The 12,367-nt window shown below is 44.0% G+C and overlaps 1 protein-coding gene across 2 annotated transcripts in view; it reads right to left on the bottom strand.

The window, feature by feature from the left end:
* GUCY2F (guanylate cyclase 2F, retinal) overlaps positions 1 to 11,446 on the bottom strand; it is a 50,976-nt gene extending 39,530 nt beyond the window's left edge. For both annotated transcript variants that reach the window (XM_074918614.1, XM_074918622.1), the window contains exons 1-5: positions 10,898 to 11,446; positions 9,185 to 9,987; positions 7,156 to 7,457; positions 5,241 to 5,595; positions 650 to 734 (exon numbers count right to left, since the gene is read on the bottom strand). In XM_074918614.1, the coding sequence (XP_074774715.1) occupies positions 650 to 734; positions 5,241 to 5,595; positions 7,156 to 7,457; positions 9,185 to 9,923 (1,481 nt within the window). In that variant the 5' untranslated portion in view covers positions 9,924 to 9,987; positions 10,898 to 11,446. The remainder of the gene's footprint in view (positions 1 to 649; positions 735 to 5,240; positions 5,596 to 7,155; positions 7,458 to 9,184; positions 9,988 to 10,897) is intronic.
* Between the last annotated feature and the right edge of the window lie 921 nt (positions 11,447 to 12,367).

The following is a 12,367-nucleotide window of genomic DNA, read 5'->3' as shown; positions in this document are numbered from 1 at the left end:
AGCAGACTACTCCGTTTGCTCCGAAGATCCCATGCCCAGACTAATATATATTCAATGTGAATGGCCAGGGAGCTGGACTCCAGTTCAAAACAGGGAGTGAATCAGCTTGGTGATAAACAGGTATCCTAATTAATTACTCCAAACCCTCTCCAGAGATATTCTCTCTCTTTCTCTTTAGTACATGGAGAAAGTAAAGAGGGTCAGCCTGGGCGCTTTTTAGGAAACATGATTATATTAGGGACAGCAATCCAGGAAAGAATGATCTGGAATAAGGAAAAAGACATTTAACATGGCAGCCCACTCAGTCTCCACCATGATGTTCTTAAAGCAGATCTCTGTCTTTGGTTTGTATAGCACACTTTGCACTTCCGAGTGCTTCGGAGCCATCATCCAGCTAATCTTTCCAGTAACTGCAGTGTTCTAAACCTGGACTGGATTAAGAGTAAAATGGCTCCTCCTGAGACTGCAGAACCAATGCCCACTGCGCTCAAGCCACTATCACTTACTAAAGTGAAGAGATACGTAGCTGGAGAGCAAAGACCACAGTCAAACCTGGTATGGTTCACATGGTCCAAACTGCTGGTTAAACTGCACTTCTCCCACAGAAGCTCAAAGTGGCACCAAATCAAATACATACAGCAGTTCTCACCTGATGAGAGAAGCCAGGCCCGCAGCACAAAGCATCAGGGCAAATGCCAGCATTGTTCCCAAAAACATGACTCTAGGCTCAATCCCTGTACAAAGAGGGAAAAAGAATAAGCAAATTAGAAAAACCCTTTGATTTAAGCAATAAAATTTAAAATATCAACATCAAACCATTAGACTATGATGTCAAATATTCAGCCAGGAGAATGCTAGAAGACAGTTTTAATGCGATGTTAATTTGTGAATACACAAATACTTGCTGACTTTATTTACATGAAACTTCAGCTACTTTAACTATTTATTTCCATGCACATTTTTCCTATACCAGACCTAGACCCCTGGATCAGTGGAAAAAGAGTTTTTCCTCAAGTAAATAAAGACTGGACTCACAGGGAAGTATTAGGTTTTAGAATCAGCTTCTGCAAAGTTCATAACTTTTGAACATTTGACCCTCTTCTCTCCAGGAACTGAAACAGTGAAGCAGTTCTATCATGTGGTACCAAACTAATGGGCAGTGTGAGTCACCAGCCCATCTGGGATTTTTTGTTCCCTGCTGCAGTTTTCTAATGCTGAGAAGAACAGAAGAGAAGGAGAAGGTTGATGTTTTCTTCAACAGGCCCATCAACAGAAAGTACTGGAGACAGATACTTTTGCTCATGAGTGTCTTTACTGGACACTAAGGAAAGGCGACATGAAAGGATGAGCTAAATTCCAGTGGGAACCGTTCGCTGTCTCTGTCTCTTCTTTCTTTTTTTCTTTTTTTTTTTTTCTATTTTATTCTGTCTGTATTCAGAGATCCTTAAACACAAACAATCATGAAGGAATCTCGGTTGCTAAAAGGTTCATAACTCTATGTCACGCTTGTACCTAAATCACAGGCCTTTTTGTAAGCACTGAAACTTAGAGCTTCGCAGTGAAAGCTGCAGGCATTTTTGAAAATTGATGTCCTTTTCAGGAAGAAACAGAGCATTTTAGCTGAAATTTTCCTGCTGGGTTTGGACTTACTTTCTGCTTCATCCCAGGGCCCCAGTCCCTTATTTTCCTCACACATACACTGCAACACAGTGCCCAGAGAAGTTGTAAATCCTTGGAAGTGTTCAAGGTGTAGATGCCCCATCCCTGGAAGTGATCAAGGTCATGTTGGAGGGGGGCTTTGAGCAACCTGATCGAGTGGGAGGTTGGGCTAGGTGGGGAGGTTTGGACTAGGTGACCTTGAAAGGTCGCTTCCAACCCAAACTATTTTATCATTCCAGTGAAAGTCGTCCCTGCCCATGGCAGGGGTGTTGGACTTGATAGTTGTTGAAGATCCCTTCCAACCCAAACCGTTCTGGTTCTATGGTACTATGAATCTATGTAAGAAGTCACTCTGATTTCATGTTCCAGCCTGGAACTAGCCCTGTACACCTCCATCTGAGAAGAAATCTGGGCACAGTAGAGTGGATACTTCACACACATTTCTCCGCCTTGCAGACAGCGTGGATGTAGACCAAGGTTTCACTTCACCAAAGTGCAATGGAGACACAGCCAGCTTTCTCCAGGAGGTTCTCACCTCGAGTACAGGAATGAACAAGACCACACCAAGATGACCTGGGGGTCATGGTTTGTTCTTCATGCATGGACAAAGTCAGTCCCTGTAAGATCAGGTGACAGCAACCCAATGTTTATCCCTAGAAGGCAAGGGAGCTGCCAAAGGTGTGCCCTTCTCCAGAAGGACTGGTGTGAGTGTGAAGCCAGAACACATCCCATAAAGGCCTTGCACAATGTTAAATACCTGGAAAAGGTAGGACTGGACCAGCTTGGAGGCAGACTTGCAGGAGACCTAGTGCTCTAGGGCTGTGGTCGCCTGCTAGGAAAGGAGTTGGGTTTGTTGCTGGACAAAGGAGTAAATGCCTCCTGGACAAACCAGTGATGAAATGTAGGGGTATGAAAGTCCCATCTCACGTCTCTTCATTGCCTTCTAGCATTTCCAGAGAGAATCTGTAACCCAGACCACAGTGTGGTAGGAATCATGTGGAGTTCGTTAACGCTCTCTTCTGTATTCAGTCAGGGTATTTTTACTGGTGCTGTCTTTAGGATCCCTCAGGTAGCCCCCCAGAGACTCTGCTGTCTGAACAAATCTGCTTTGAGAAAGATCCTGAGAGATATTCTCTTGCTTATTGCCACTGCATACTATAACCCGCAAGTGCCCGGCCTTAGAGGACTCTAAGGCAATGTGGTACTTGAAAGGCAGCACATAAAACTAAGGAATAGCAAAGGGTCTCTCCCTGATCATGTCCATTGCTGAAGGAGGGGGCACAGTTACACATCATGACATGAAGACTCTTCCACAGCTGGAAAACACCCAAAGTCCATCTAATTTCATTCACTGAAGCAGTATCTGGTAAGCTGAGAGTGAGAGCTGGTTGGAGCACAAGATTCACACTGGGGTGAACGAGACACAGTAGAAGTACAAGAGAAGTAAAAACCAAACACCCAGATAAACAAACCCAAAGGAATAGGAGATAGTGGAGGCAACACCAAGACCAGAGAGCTCATGTCAGTGATGGATGGACCATTGGAGGGACCATGATAATCCTTGAGGAAGCTCAACCAGAACTTTATAACTGAAGCAAGGTTATTGTGGGCTTATGGGAAAGAGCAAACTTACAGCATACTTGAGGGACTTGTGAGATTGAGTTAAACTCATTAGGGGATGCTTTAAGGGGCTGTGGGAGTATGTGAAACTTCTTATTGGATGCTTAGAGGAAGGGACAAAAATGGGGAAAGGAAGGGATGGGGGTGGTTTGGGTATGATCAGGTATGGGATACTGGTGAGGATGGGGATGCTGGTCACACATAAGCATGCTGTGCATTTTTCCAGCCAAACCTTGCACCTGATCATCACAATCTGTCCTACTCTCTTCTTAAGCCCTATTCCTAATTTTTTTTTTTTTTTTCTTCCCTGGGTGAGTGTGTTCTCTGCCTGTGTGTGACATTAGTAGACTTCACATCAACCTAACCGACGGGTAAGATGAGAAGTCCTAGAGCCTGCAACCCATGAGAGGCCACAAGTCTGGAGACCTGCGGACACCAAAGGGTTTGAGAGCTGGCTATGGGGGGATTACACGTTTGGACCATCTACCAGAGGGTTCATTTGTATGTGTGCAGGAGCTGGCGTTGGGAGATCTGGTAGCAAGCTTGGACCCTGATTAGGTGGTGCATAAGAACAGGATCAGGGCATTTGTGTTGTCCGTATGTCAGCAAAGCTGGCTGTGGGCTGTGGAGCCTGTCAACATACTGCTTTCCTGTATGTGCCACTCTGTCGGTGACTGGCTGCATCTGCAGTGCGTGTGTGTGACTACATGTACTGGGAGCACCTTGCTCAGCCCCATTTCTGGTGGGTCTGGGGTCAGGAACCACAGCAGCCTGGCAGCTTCACATCCAATCCCCGCCTCCAACCCTAACTCCATACAAAAGCCAGACTGAGGCTTGGATTTAATTCTAGTCATAAAATACAGTCTCTGAAATATTAGTAATAATAATAAATTACCGCTTCACTGACAAATGCCTAGAGCTTTATGCTTTTGTAAAGGTGCGAACATAAAATCTGATCTCTCTAAAAATCAGTGGGATTTTTCCATAGACTGCAACGGGATGCTAAATTGATATGCTGTTCCTGGTAGCAGTGCAAAATTAGATATGTGATAGCATTATATTTGTCTCTTCTATAGCTTGCCAGCTGCTGTAAGATCAGTATATCTCCACTGATTTAAACCAGTTATGGCTGAGCCAAGGGGAATGTTTTTCTCAGCTGCTGAATGAAATATTCTGTAGATGTGGTTAATTTTGTCTGTTTAAGTCATATCCTGGAGCAGTAGGAGTAACTGCTTAGTATTATAAGTAAATATGTCAAGTGGAGGCTAAATATCCTACCCTGAGATTTTGGCTTCCCTGTGGACTTTAAAACTGCACCACAGTTGCCTCAAATTAAAAACAATAAGTAAAATCAGTGCCCAGACTCGCAAAGCCAGATATCTCTGCTCCTAAGTCTTCAATTACCACCTCTGTTGTCTTCTGTAACTGAAATTATTTTGAGTAATGATTATCATCTTTTCTTGATGAGGTGAGCTCTGATGATCCTTAAAGCCGCATAGCTAACTGGGTAAAGAAGGTGGGGTTAACCGGGAGAGATGGTGAGAACATCTGCTGTCATGCAGCTCTCTTAGGCTGTCTTCAACACAAATCCTCTTAGTGCCCTGTCCCTCAGAAGGACAGGGACGCAGTGCTGGTAGAGCCTCTGGCATATAGCGATTGCTATCAAAACAGGCAGATGTTGACTGTTAGACGTGGAAAACCCTCTCCAGCACACAACAGTGGAAACAGCCTTATTGAACTAATAAGCAATAAGAGAGTCTTGTGGTTCCATAGTGGGATCTCTGCATAGGACTCCCATTACAAACAGGATGATGACTGTTTATATTAATTTATTGAGTTTAGACTTTCGTCTTTGGGGAGCTCTAATTTAAAGGGGCAGTCATGCGGAGTAAAAGAAAAAATGAAAAAAATAAGAAGCACGGACCCAATGCATTTGACCCTGGTTTTTTTGTCTTTCTTACCTCCAGTGCAGAGAACATCTGGATCAAACCAACAGCTACAGTCTGGCTGGGGTGGAGCTCCACCAGGAAAGTGGATGGCTCGGCCTAGGGACTTCACAGAGTCTGAAGACATGTCCAACAAGTGGGTTGGGAGGAGCTGGTTCCCAAAACCATCTGTGTCCAGTATCACATAGTTGCTCAGCCCCCTCCCACAGTTGTCTGTCTCTACCCAGTGACTAAATCCAGGGAAACTCAAGTTTTTTGTGTGCTCGGCTATGTTAGCTCCTGAAACACGGGCTCCTTTCCTCTGAGCATTGTCTATAGCCATTGCCATGAAGTAAATGGCATCATAGATTGTTCCAAAGAGTGGAGAAACCTAAAAAAAAAAAAAAAAAAAAAGAGAAATTGAGGTCAGGATATACTGCTTCCAACATCTAGTTTGAGATTTGTTGCAAAAATATGTCCCACCAGCTAAGTTGTAAACTCAAGATCTGAGACTCTTGAGTACTGAGGTACTGAGGCTCACAGAGTAACGGGTTTGAAGAATCTTAGGTTGAAGGTAGCTCTGAATCGACCCAATACATGTGTGAATTTGAATATATGTCTTTTCTCATGGTTGCTTCCGAAAATACAATTTCAAAATATTTTTAAAGCTATGTAACATTGTTTTATCATGGGAAAAACCAAGATTCTGAGCCCAATGTTCAGCTGGCATTTTATCACAGCTTGCCTCAAAGCACTGCGCTAAAGCATCTTCCACAAATAGAAGATTGAAGTCAGAGGCTTGCATCCCTACCCAAGTAGGAAAAGTTTCATGCCCAGAGGATCGATCCTCTCTGTCACAACATTGTTTATTCCTAAAGTATAAAAATTACTAAGCAGAGCCACAGCAAACTTGTTCTCTGCAATACCATAGCCTTTTCTCCTTGTATTTCTCCCTGCCGTGCCAGACTTGATTTAGGAAACTGTAACTTTCCCCTCCCCTAAAAACGCACATGGTGGCTTTTGCAATCACATGGGCATTCATAGTTGATAACTGAAGAGAGGTTCCAGACATACACTGGTCATAAAATGAGGAGTGCTGTCGGGAGTCATAGAATTTGACATCTGTGGTGGGATTCATTGATCAGATGTAGACATCTACAGTAAAGAACCCTACACTCAATATAGTTAACCTGGGCTCTCATTATAATGAAGGGAAAGAAAAGAATGCTTTCAAGGCATGATTCATCTCCTCCTGAAGTAGACATCCCTGCAGATCTAATAAATCATGCCTTAACAGTACTTGCAATTTTTCTGAAAGATCATAGCGAGATTTAAAGATTAGCTCAGCTGAATCCTGCAGCTCTTCAGCAGTATGACAGATTCCCCAATTCTTCTTGTAATGTCTACAAGGTAGCAACTGACTTTTTTTTTTTTATAGGCTACTGGTGACATTTAGATAATTGTGCTGGCAAAGAATAACTTTGACTATAGTGCTAAGAAGAATGAGGCAGCAATGATCCTAAGCATTTCCCCCTAGAAGCATCCAGTATTTTGCTTTTCTGCCACATCCCCCCAAACTGTCAGGCATGTGGACATCTTATTTCGGTGCCTTACAAACTCCATGGACTTTATCCACCTTAGGAGACACCTCTTCATCTTGGGCCTACTGCAGTTAGCATGTAGCAAACAAATCTGAGAGCCTCAGAGACAACCCCTTTGTCTTGAATTCCCAGCATGGTCCTGCAGTTGAACCAGCTGAGATAGGTTGCCAGGCATCCAGGAGAAATATTCTTTACAAATGAATGCAGACCACATCCGACTTTCACCATGTTTTTCTCAAAATAAAAGCATGCAGTCTGGGTTGTCTCTCCCCTGTACTTTCTCTATAACTATTGCTTGTCCCATGTCTCCTGTTGCCAGGTCCCAGAAAAGACAGAGAAAGAATATTTACCTCGGTGGCTTCCAAATCCCTGGTTATTTCACCATTTTCTTTAGCTTCCCTGAATGCATCATAGAAAGTCCTTTCTCCAGACTCCAGTGTGATTGTGAGTACAGCGTCATATGCTTTCTGGAGCTTGCTGTCCTTATCAAAGATGTCAAATGTGTTGGTTTCGTAAGGAAGGCTGTACAGTAAAGTGTCATATGGAACAAAGACGTATCTTCCATCTGCTAGTCCCATTTCCAGAGCCTTTGTGAGTAAGGTGGCCTGTTCCTTCCCTCCAATGAGCACAGAATGCATGCACAGGAGTATAACTGAAACGCAAGGATCGCAGACAGTGTTGTTAATCCATTTGGGTTTTTCAATGCAAAATAGCTCCCTCTGCCCCAACTAAAGAGTTGTCTGAATGGCTGTATCAGGTCAGACTCTAATGGTCCCCACCAATGTTATGTGCTGAGGAAGTTGGGAGCTACATCAATTTTGTTCAACTTATGGAGGTCTGCAACGTCTAGCAAAGGAGGCTACCCATTACCTGGTAAAAATAAAGGAGGTTCAAATAAAGGAGGTTGAGCATTACCCATTCCTGGAGCCATACAGAAGGAGGAGTGGAGAGAAATTTTGACAGAAGTGAGGCACGGGCTAACATGATGGGTAGTCATGGTCATTGTCATTGACTGAGAGACATGAGATTTTTTGTGCCCAGAACACCACCATTAACGGTGCTCCAGCTCCATCCACTCACCCTGTCACCATATATACAGGTCTTAGGTTGGGCACTGTGTTGTGTTTCAACATCTGGTCCATGCTGGACTGCCCCAGAGTCTGCATCTTTGCCTGCAAAATGCCAGGGCCCAACGTCCCCATGTCTGGTGGGGAGATCTGAAATACAAGTGTTTCACAGGCTTTCCACAGTGCTCACTAGCCCTTCATGAAAGAAGGGCTCCTGATCTGATCTTTCATTCAAGACGTTTCAAAACTCAGCCAGTGAGAGGAGCAAAGCAGGGCGATGATGGGAAGGAAAGTTGCAAAGGAGACCTGTCTGTTACTGAACCAGGAGGGAACAGCATCTCTAGAGTTGCTGTCGTCTCTCCTTAGGAGAAAAAGCATCCACTGGCAAAGTACAAGCTGAAGTGAGCAAGAACTTTTTCAGGTTGCTTAATTACAGGAAAGAAATGGGTAGTTCTAGGCAGTGATTCATCCCATACCATAGCAGGGAGCTTAAGCTGGTCAGATGAATCATGTTTGAAGAGGGACTTGTTCTCTCCATTGATTATGAAAGAAGCCCATCATCTCTAACTCACATGGAGAGCTGTGATGGTGATGAGATGAAGCCACCCAAGGTGGATTTGGTCTCAAACATAGATTTGAGCACTGATAAAACTCCAAGTTAGACAGCACATTGCTACCCTTGTTAGTTTTGGCATAAAAATCCAAGTCTTAGCTAGAATGTATCCTCATCTGGATTCACAGTGCTGACTGCAGAGGTGTACGTCCAGGATCAGAGCTCCGTCACAGACTTCCTAACAAGGCTCTGAACCAGAAGAACATGACTTTTTTCACACATTTTCTCACGAGAAAAAAGATCATTCTTTACTACGTGCTGTACATCAACAAGGGCCCTGCCGCTGCTTTGGTATGTGATGTGTAACACTGGATTTCACTTCTGATACCTTCACTGAACACAGATAGCAAGGACACATCATCAATACATGAGATTTTTGATAATCCAACACATTATAAATATAAAAACTTCCTATACACCTCTCATTACACTTGACAGAGTCAAACACAGACATGTCTATTAAATATTACTTTTTCAGGCAAGCTGGATCCAATCTTTCATGTTTTAGAAGACTGTTTTGCCCTATCTCCATCACATACAAAATGCCAAGCATTCTTTTACACAAAGCCCTGGATCCATTAGGGTCAGAGATAAAATTCTGCTTGACTTCAAAATTTCATTTGTTAAGCTATGCCTTTCGGATAACAATGCAGTCCTACCCTGGAGAAAATAAAAAGGCATGAGACTCAAAGCACTTACTTTTAATACCGTCAACTTTTTTAATCTCATTCCAGGTGTCTTCAATGCCTTTTTCTCCTTTATGTATGGATGTAACAATGCCTACAGGAAGCCCCTCGTTCCTGAGTGCACTTGCTAACTTGTTGGCTGTGTCCATCCAAATATCCTCATTGGAAGCAATGATGCCAACATGAGCCCAGTTAAAATAATTCATTATTGTAAACAAAACTCGGGTTGGAGAGGGTAGGGTCCTTGCAAATGTAGGGTGGCGGATGGTGGAATCCAGATTATAGTTGATGCACATCCATGAGAAGATGGCTTTATTCCAGTTTTCCCCTATAAGTGTAGCAACCTCACAGAAGCCAGGGTTCAGAGGGCCTATGAAAGCTGAGGAATACTTTCCAGTGTCAATGAATCTAACCAGAGCTCTTGATGTCTCACATTCTTCTTGCAGGACCACATAATCCAGCCTGCGGCCAAGATCTAGTGAAGGATCTTTGTTTATTCGTCTCACTGCTAACCTGGCAGCCAGGTGGGGAAAGGCTTTGGAAAAGAAAGGGTCACAGTTCCAGGGCCCAAGCAGTCCGATTTTAAAACCAGAACAATATGCTGGAGAACAAAGTAGGATTATTCCCAACAGTAGCCACCAGAGAGCCTGGAAAAATGTCTTGAATGAATACCCAGTGTTGAACTGATGCAATCTAACGTGCCTTGACAGCACCCAGAACAAGCTGTTAGGACACAGGAGGAGAAATGACATTGTTTTACAGGTGGGTAGATCTGTGCTGAGTTCTTCAGGAAGCCAGGCAGTGCATTACCAGCGGCTGAAAGAAAAGTAGATTACATTTGCCTTCCGGTATACGTATTTGTTCAGTGCATGTAGATACAGCTGAGTCAGCCCAAATTACACAACGGTTCTCAAGGTGCGTGTCTATGAGGTGCCAAAGCCCTGCACAGACACGTGGACCTGAACCACACAAGCCACTGCACCGCACAGACAGGCAGTCAGTTAGACATCCCATAAGCCCTTAAATGCACACTTAGAAAAACATTTTAAAAAGCTTTGCGGTATAGTCTGAAACCAGGCAGCGTAGAGTGAGTGTGCTGTGTTTGCAGCAGTAAACACCGCCTATGGATACACTACGGTTTTGGTTCCGCAGAAGGATAATTCCCAAACTGCACAAACACACATACAAGAAAATAAAAAGGTGAAACACACTGAGCCAGCAACTTGTGCCAGTCGAAAACCCTCAGTGAGTTTTGAATACGAATCAGAGCCCATCCAAACATAAATACATTCACACATGCACACGCATATACAGACGCATATATACATATGCTTAGAGATACATATGTATGTGCAGATGATTTTAAAACTTTCTGAAAAGGTTTTTCAAGCACAACTCATGGCAGAGTCTCTTCAACCTGGCAAAATGAAAGGTGGATAAACAGGTAATCACAAAACGAGGGAAAAGAAGGATTGTGGTTTGATTTTAGATAAAGAACTGTTAAATAACTGTCATGGCAAAAGCTTTGTGTTCACTCTTGGCTTACAATATTCTTTGTTGACTAGGAGCCATAGTTTTTTGGGGAATAACAACCTCAACCAGGCTCAGAATTTGCAAACCCACAACAGTCTCCCTGCCATCCGCAGTGTCACCCTGTGGCTTAGAAAATTTGCCAATCCAAGCAGGTTTGTAATCTAAAAATAGTAGGCCCCTTACACCAGCTTACCTGTTCATTACTGGAGAAGTATTTTTATCCCGGATCCTCAGCCACTGAGACATGCAACGCAAAGCACCACAATGCAGCTTGTGCTGTAAATGCCCCTGCAGATCCTCTAGCCTGATGGAGAGGGACCCCCAGAAGGAGCCACCCACCAGCGAAGCAACTTCTCACCGGTGGCAGTGGCTATCCTTGGACGTGGGTCCCGCCTCAAGGATAGGCGATGCATGGTCAGCCTCCCATGCAAGAGCGCTTGGGTGCCCACCTCCTTCAACTCCTTGCTTGCATGGGTCACTCCAATTGGGTGGGTGCTCTGGGACCCTCCACGCCGTGTCAAAAGCTTCCTATGTCCCTTTCGGTGAGGGCCATCCTTCTCCTCCAGGGTTTCATGACTTGAGGTACATCACAGAATCACAGAATCAACTAGGTTGGAAAGGACCTTGAAGATCATCTATCCTCCCAAGTCCTTCGTTTCTCAGTGAAGGTCTTGCAGAGATCCAAGGCTGCTTCACTCTGAAGTGCTTCCGTGCAGAGACGTACTCATATCTAACAATAATTGTAGGGATGGCATGTTAAAGCTCTGCCCTTGGATTAGTGGGATTTAGCTCCTGGGATCTGCCCTGTAGAACAGCTCCTTAAGTCTCTCTGTACCACAGCAGGGATAGCTCCTCTTCTGCCCTGTAAGCAGCAGAGACGAGAGCTATTTTTGGTTTGGGGTAAGCAGAATATTCGATTTCGGGCTTTACCATCCTGCTGATGTGTTACATTCCCCTTTCCCCCATTTTTTTTCTTGTACCCATCATGACACACACAGAGATTTTTACACCTGCATCAAAGTCTTCTTGGTTATTTCCCTGGGCTCTCCAGATATTGCCCTACAGCTGAGGCCTCCAATAACCCTCTCTACACTTCCACCTTCCTTCCCCAGAGGACCTGGCAATAAAACTGTCATCCTGGAAAGACCTCAAATGTCTCCACACCTGCCCTAACTAGGAAGCCCCTTGCAATAATTGAGCGGAGGTCAGAAGACCAATGCTTGTGGTCTAGAGAGAATCATTTGCAATTCAGCCTTTTAGCAGTATTAACTTCAAAGACATCATATAAATTATACACATCTCATCGGTGTGTGTTCGGGAACATTTCTTCATGCCTAATGATTGAAGGAATCCACAAAGTCTTTGAGATGCAGTGGGGAGAGCAGCTTTCTCTGTTCATTTAATTCATTTCCTCCCATTCACTCATTCATTCATTCCCTTGCACGGCCCAGATCTGGGAAGGTTCCTGGACACGTGCTTCATTGAAGACTGGTACATCTCAAGATAGTTATCAGGAATTACCAAATAGTTTTACATTTGGAAAGTGTCTAAAAGACACGCTAACATCAAGCCTAAACTGAGAAAACTGCTTTGTATGCTGTTAGCGCCTTAGGTTTTGAAACTAGGTTTTAATCAGAGCATGAAATTAAGTAAAGCTTTTGCA

This window comes from Athene noctua, chromosome 1 (assembly GCF_965140245.1).
Source record: "Athene noctua chromosome 1, bAthNoc1.hap1.1, whole genome shotgun sequence".
Lineage (NCBI taxonomy): Eukaryota > Metazoa > Chordata > Aves > Strigiformes > Strigidae > Athene > Athene noctua.
Note: the sequence above shows the minus strand (reverse complement) of the source record. Positions and strands in the feature narration are given on the sequence as shown.